This window comes from Leguminivora glycinivorella, chromosome 17 (assembly GCF_023078275.1).
Source record: "Leguminivora glycinivorella isolate SPB_JAAS2020 chromosome 17, LegGlyc_1.1, whole genome shotgun sequence".
In the NCBI taxonomy this organism is placed as follows: Eukaryota; Metazoa; Arthropoda; class Insecta; order Lepidoptera; family Tortricidae; genus Leguminivora; species Leguminivora glycinivorella.
This window is the reverse complement of record NC_062987.1, coordinates 22,416,704-22,423,139: the sequence shown is the minus strand read 5'-3', so window position 1 is coordinate 22,423,139 and position 6,436 is coordinate 22,416,704. Positions and strand designations below refer to the sequence as shown.

At 41.7% G+C, this 6,436-nt stretch overlaps 1 protein-coding gene across 1 annotated transcript in view; it reads left to right on the top strand.

The window, feature by feature from the left end:
• Nucleotides 1-6,180: 6,180 nt before the first annotated feature.
• Nucleotides 6,181-6,436, top strand: part of LOC125235291 (dopamine D2-like receptor) — a 392,584-nt gene continuing 392,328 nt past the window's right edge. Inside the window, exon 1 of the mRNA XM_048141803.1 lies at nucleotides 6,181-6,226. Coding sequence (XP_047997760.1) covers nucleotides 6,203-6,226 — 24 coding nt within the window. The 5' untranslated portion in view covers nucleotides 6,181-6,202. The remainder of the gene's footprint in view (nucleotides 6,227-6,436) is intronic.

Below are 6,436 nucleotides of genomic sequence, written 5' to 3'. Positions count from 1 at the left end.
TATATCACACGTTGGGGTTGGAATGAAAAAAAAATCAGCCACCACTTTACATGTAGGGGGGGTACCCTAATAAAACATTTTTTTATTATTTTTGCACTTTGTTGGCGTGATTGATATACATATTGGTACCAAATTTCAGCTTTCTAGTGCTTACGGTTACTGAAATTATCCGCGGACGGACGGACGGACAGACAGACATGGCGAAACTATAAGGGTTCCTAGTTAACTACGGAACCCTAAAAAACATTCAAATTAAAGTAGGAACGTAATTATATTTAAAGAATATACTTTATAAGTTTGTATTATGACATTTGTGGCACACCTCCTGCTCATAGAAGTTTTTTTACTTGTATAATTATATATATTCTTTGAAATCTTGAATAACAATAAAAATCTTATCATAAGGACTGATTCGTAACGAATTTGACAAATTCAGAGTACCTACTGTTTCTTGGATAATTTCTAGTTTACTTCGTATTATACATCCACCATTCAAATTGCCAGAATCAGAAAATTATAATATTTAAAATCATTTTTAAAAGCAAATCTAGATAAATAAAATTAAAGTGAACGCTGAAAATAATTCGGCAACAACATGCTGTCAAAATCTTGATTTCTGTTGACGAAATTTGCATTTAAATAATTTTAAACACTACCTCGCAACCAACATTATACCATATCTGAAAGGCAATTTCTTTACGATTCCTGTGAAACAATGAAAATGTAGACGTGTCTCCAAATATCTACTTTACCGGGAATTAAGTTGATGCGGTATTAGCTACCTGGCATTGGTTACTTTTCGATAGAGAAATCTACAGGAAAAATTGCTGAAAGAATCTGTTAGCAGACTTTATTTAATAATACGATCTTTCAACTTTATTCTGACAATAGCTGGATATCATCCATGATATTTAGAAGCCAGCACTTGCTAAAGCCAGTGCTCTCGAAATCGGGACGAAAGACTTGATTTAACGAAGTCCCACAGTATTGACACATTAATCGGTATAGGATGTAGTGTCCAAGAAATTCGTTCATTGAAATGACACCCACGATATGAGCAACCAAAATATTTTAAAAAACGTACCGCATCCCACACTGCGCACTGCAACAACGCGTTTCGCACACTAGGCGCGGGTTACGGTAGGTAGGTACTTGCTTTACGGTGGTTCCAGAAAAATAATTTAGCTTGATTCTAGTTTGGAACTTGAAATTTTAGAGTATTTCGAGAAATCGGGGTATCTTCTAATTTGTCGGGATTCGGGAACACATGTTAAAAATCGGGAGAATCCCGCCAAATCCCGACCGTCTGGCAACCCTAGTCGAAGGGGAGGTGGCAATGAATTCCATAATTTGACAGAGTAAACAGTAAAGGACTTGTCATAGGATCTATGTTTGTGAGGTGGGATAGACAGGGTGAGATCTGCACTGGAACGAAGGCGGTGCCCGCTGCCGTCTGCTAAAAATTTAAATCTCTCAGAGAGATAAGGGGGAGAGGAAGGAGAGAAAAGAACATTAAACAGAAGGGAAAGAACATGTATGTCTCTGCGACGTCGAATCGGCAGCCATTTGAGTTGTGAGCGAAAAGAAGAGATGTGGTCAAATTTGCGAAGGCCAAATATGTACCTAATGCAAACATTTTGCAAACGCTCAAGTTTGTCCAATAGCTCTTTAAAATTAAAGTATTTAATAAAAACAGCTAGTAGAATTTAGTTTATTATTTATGAATATGAGCACTTAATTATAAAATGATACTTATAGCTTTTCTTGAGTGTAGGTAACTTTGTATCGTTGCGGCGCGCGACGCGCTAAGCAAAGATAGCGAAGTTCGTGAACGCAATCATACTCCATACGAATTTGAGTCAATGCTGAATGCGGCACCAAATGAAATGATAAATCAAAAGGTAATGTGCCCCCGCCCTTGTGCCCGGCGCCCGGTGCCCGACAGTCGTAATGAAGTTTTGATGGGCGCCGCGCCGCTGCCGCGCGCCGCGCACCGCGCACCGCGCCGGCCTTGCAATTATAATGCCATTAACAAAAAGTCCGCGACTCGCGGGAATGACACCGCATCTCCCGCCGCCGCCGCCGCCGCCCTCGAAGGACCCCAGCTTTTGTTCGACACCGGCGGTGCCCGCGATCCTGACCGCCTGGAATTTTATTCACTGGAGCGTACGAATGTAAGACGATAAATTCTGAGTTCGATAGATGCATCAAAAGTTGCACATAGTTTATCTCGCTCGCCCGCGCTCTGATCACCATTGATCATGTTTTGGTAAAAACTTTTTAACAAAAAATAAAACCGCCTTCAAAAATAAGCGCGTTACAAAACACGGAGAAACTAAAAAGCCAAAAATAATAAACCTTTCAATTCAGATTTCTTATCGTATTGCAATAAGCTAAACATCCAAATTATAAACAAATCAATTATTTTTGTAGTCGGTACCAGACCTGTTCGTCGCCTTGCTATTGCCTGTTTGCCCCACCCAACCATACTCAGGCTGGCCCCGACTCCAAAAATAATTGATTTGTTTATAATTTGGATGTTTAGCTTATTGCAATACGATAAGAAATCTGAATTGAAAGGTTTATTATTTTTGGCTTTTTAGTTTCTCCGTGTTTGTAACGCGCTTATTTTTGAAGGCGGTTTTATTTTTTGTTAAAAAGTTTATTTATTTGTTGATTTTTAGTGGTTCCTAGTGATATTATATGTATTAGTCCGAATACATGTACAGTAGTGAAAGAATTATCCTTTAACTCCTAACCATTGAGGAGTTGACCTTCCATCAGCAGCTCAGCCACATAAAATTATTACCATCAGACGTAAATACTGGTGTACCTTTGAAAAATAGACTAAAAACATTACATGTGCCTATAACATTTGAAGAGTTCCCTCGATTTCTCCAGGATCCCATCATCAGACCCTGACTTGGTGCCAATGGGACCATTTCGGGGTTATACCGGTTCGATCAAAAAAAAAATTTTGAAAATCGGTCCACGATTCTCGAAAAAAACATTCGGTCGAATTGAGAACCTCCTCCTTTTTTGAAGTCGGTTAAAAATTAGAGTCACGCATACGCAGCGTACACTCGGGAGTTGTGATTCATTATTCATGAATGCCATGAACACAATAAGTGCTGTCTCTTGTATTCGGTGGCCGGCATCGGCACCCGTGCGAGTGTGATGCAGGCCACGTCCACGTCCACTCTGCCCTTCGTAATCGCATGTATTAGGTTTATTGGGTGCTTCGTGAGCAGTAAAACTGTCCATTTCGCGAACTGCGTTCTAAAAAACGATTAGATATTCCAAATATTCTATTGATTTTAAAAACAAGAGCGAGATGCGCTGCGAGTAACGTCATATCAGTATTGAACCAATAGGAGATATTTGAAATGTGGATGGGTATTGTTGGTTGGGCGTCGAACTATCGACGCCCAACCAACAATACCCATCCACTAGGCCGCGCGTTTCCATAAAGGGCCGTTATGCTAACGAGTTCGGTTAATGCGCGCAACGCGCACCGCACGCCGCCGCCGCCGACAACCTCATCGTTACATTGCTTTTTAACCGACTTCAAAAAAGGAGGAGGTTCTCAATTCGACTGATTTTTTTTTTTTTTTGTATGTATGTTACTCGATATCTCCGAGGATCGTGGACCGATTTTCAAATTTTTTTTTGATCGAACGGGTATAACCCCGAGATGGTCCGATTGGCACCAAGTCGGGGTCTGATGATGGGATCTTGGAGAAATCGAGGGAACTCTTCAAATGTTATAGGCACATGTAATGTTCTTAGTGTATTTTTCAAAGGTACACCAGTATTTACGCCTGATGGTAATAATTTTATGTGGCTGAGCTGATGATGGAAGGTCAACTCCTCAACGGTTAGGAGTTAAAGGATAATTCTTTCACTACTGTACATATATTCGGACTGATACATATAATATCACTAGGAACCACTAAAAATCAACAAATAAATTAACTTTTTAACAAAAAATAAAACCGTCAAAAAAAGCGTATTACAAAACACGGAGAAACTAAAAAGCCAAAAATAATAAACCTTCGAATTCAGATTTCTTATCGGATTGCAATAATCTAAACATCCAAATTATAAACAAATCAATTATTTTTGGAGTCGGGGGCAGCCTGCGTATGGTTGGGTGGGGCAAACAGGAAATAGCAAGGCGACGAACAGGTCTAGTACCGACTACAAAAATAATTGATTTGTTTATAATTTGGATGTTTAGATTATTGCAATCCGATAAGAAATCTGAATTCGAAGGTTTATTATTTTTGGCTTTTTAGTTTCTCCGTGTTTTGTAACACGCTTTTTTTCAAGGCGGTTTTATTTTTTGTTAAAAAGTTAATTGAGCAGTTTAACTTCGACATATGATGCTAGTTCACAATCATGCATAGCACCATCACTTTTATATGCTATAAAAGTTAACAAGGAAGATTAAAAACTTCTGTGGTTCTTAGAAGCCAAATCAGGCAACACCTGATTAAAAGACATCCTCGACGTTTTTATAAATATTTGCTGTTGGTATTATATGTATTTTTATTGAAAATAAAAGTAGAGCAAATCGTAAAGCCACTTGCTACTTGCTCCTCAACCGAAAGTACTTTTATTCAGCAACATTTAAAAAGTGATGAATTCTTTAGATTACCTATTATCTCATTAAGACTTAATCGCGTATAACTACATATTAAACTTCCAACGTTTCACGGCGTTGTCCCCGTGGTCTCGTGGTGGTGGTGGTGGTTGGACATTTAAAAGTGATGATTTTAAAAATAATTCTTAATAATCGTGAAAGTTTAAACCTATTATCTACACGCAAATTTAATATTAGCTTCGATATGTCCCATCATTGTTATAAATCATAAATAACATCAAGAAACACCGGGCAGGTAAGTATATGTTTAGTCTGAAACTTTTGCTGTGAAAAACGAATAATTGTCACGTATTGTTCGCTTCTCAACTCAACACTCGTTTCGAAGCTAAGACCTATTATCTTATACGTGGGTACAGTCACCGGCATAAATAAGTGATGATGTCTATACCTTGTCACGTTAACGTCTTGTTTGATATCTCATACGAAATTGTCAAACGATTAAAAGCGACATAGTACAGAAATAATCACTTATTTATGCCGGTGACTGTACACTTGGCTCGATCAAAATAGAATAGATTGGTTGAAAGCGCCCGTGATAGATTTGTATGAATGAATGAAATACTTTCTCGCGAGCTCAACCCGATCGGCTCAATATGGAGGTCCGTGTTAATTGTTAGCCGCGGCATAATTGGTAGGATTAAGTAATTGCCGGCGTCGCGAAGACAGCAGTGATTGATGACGGCGGGGCGAGGGGGGGAGAGAGGGCAGGAGGCAGGGGGGGGGGGGGGTGAAGAAGGGCGGTTTGATTTTTCCCCGATCAATCATTCGCAATGAAGTGTGAACGCGAGCAGTATTAGCGGCCGGTGATGGATGCGGCGGCACTCGCTTTACATGTCTATTACGACTGACTTGGCTGCCTCTGTGGATTGTCAGCCGCCCACGTGCCGGGCACGGGAGGGTCGAACATACTTACATCTAGTCATCAATTAACTCCCGACAAGCCATCTCGGCGCAAAAGTACACTCGCAGCGTTCCCCCGTTGTATTGCTATTGATAAGATTTGCGCCAGAAGCCTCATAAAAGTTATAGGCCCCTTTTTCTTGCTAAGCGCATGGCCTCGTACAATGTAGTATTAATTGCACCATCTAGTAGGAGAGTGGCCTGGAGCTTTGTGCCTTAATTATTGTTTATTCCCGGCTAACGAGCTTGTGTTGTTGCAGGGCAGTGCGTGCGGTGGTGTGATGGCGGGGTAGCGGCATGGCCGCCGAGGCGGAGGCGGAGGCGGCGGCGCTGGTGCGCGACTTCAGCGACTACTTCTACAGCAACCTGAGCGCCGGCGAGCCCAACGTGAGCGCGGCCAACTGCTCCTGGGCGTGGAGCGGGAACGGCAGCTGGTGCGGGGGGCCGCCGGCGGGCGGCGCGGGGGAGGGGGTGGGGCGGCCCTGGGCGCTGCTGCTGCTGGTGTTCCCGGCGCTGACGCTGTTCGGAAACGTGCTGGTGATCGCGGCGGTGCGGCGCGAGCGCGCGCTGCGCTCCGCCACCAACTACTTCATCGTGTCGCTCGCGCTCGCCGACCTGCTCGTCGCCGTCGTCGTCATGCCCTTCGGCGTTTACTATCTGGTCAGTTCACATTCTTTTACATTTACCTATACATATGTATACAGCTACTCAACACACACGTTTTTGTTCATGAACGTGGAAACAGCAAAGAATTCATATTTCGATGATACCAATTTCAGGATAGAGAACCATGATAATTATTTGACTCATTTTGGCGTAGATACGCCACTTTCATATGTAGCTGTTAACATTTAGAATTAGATAGGTACC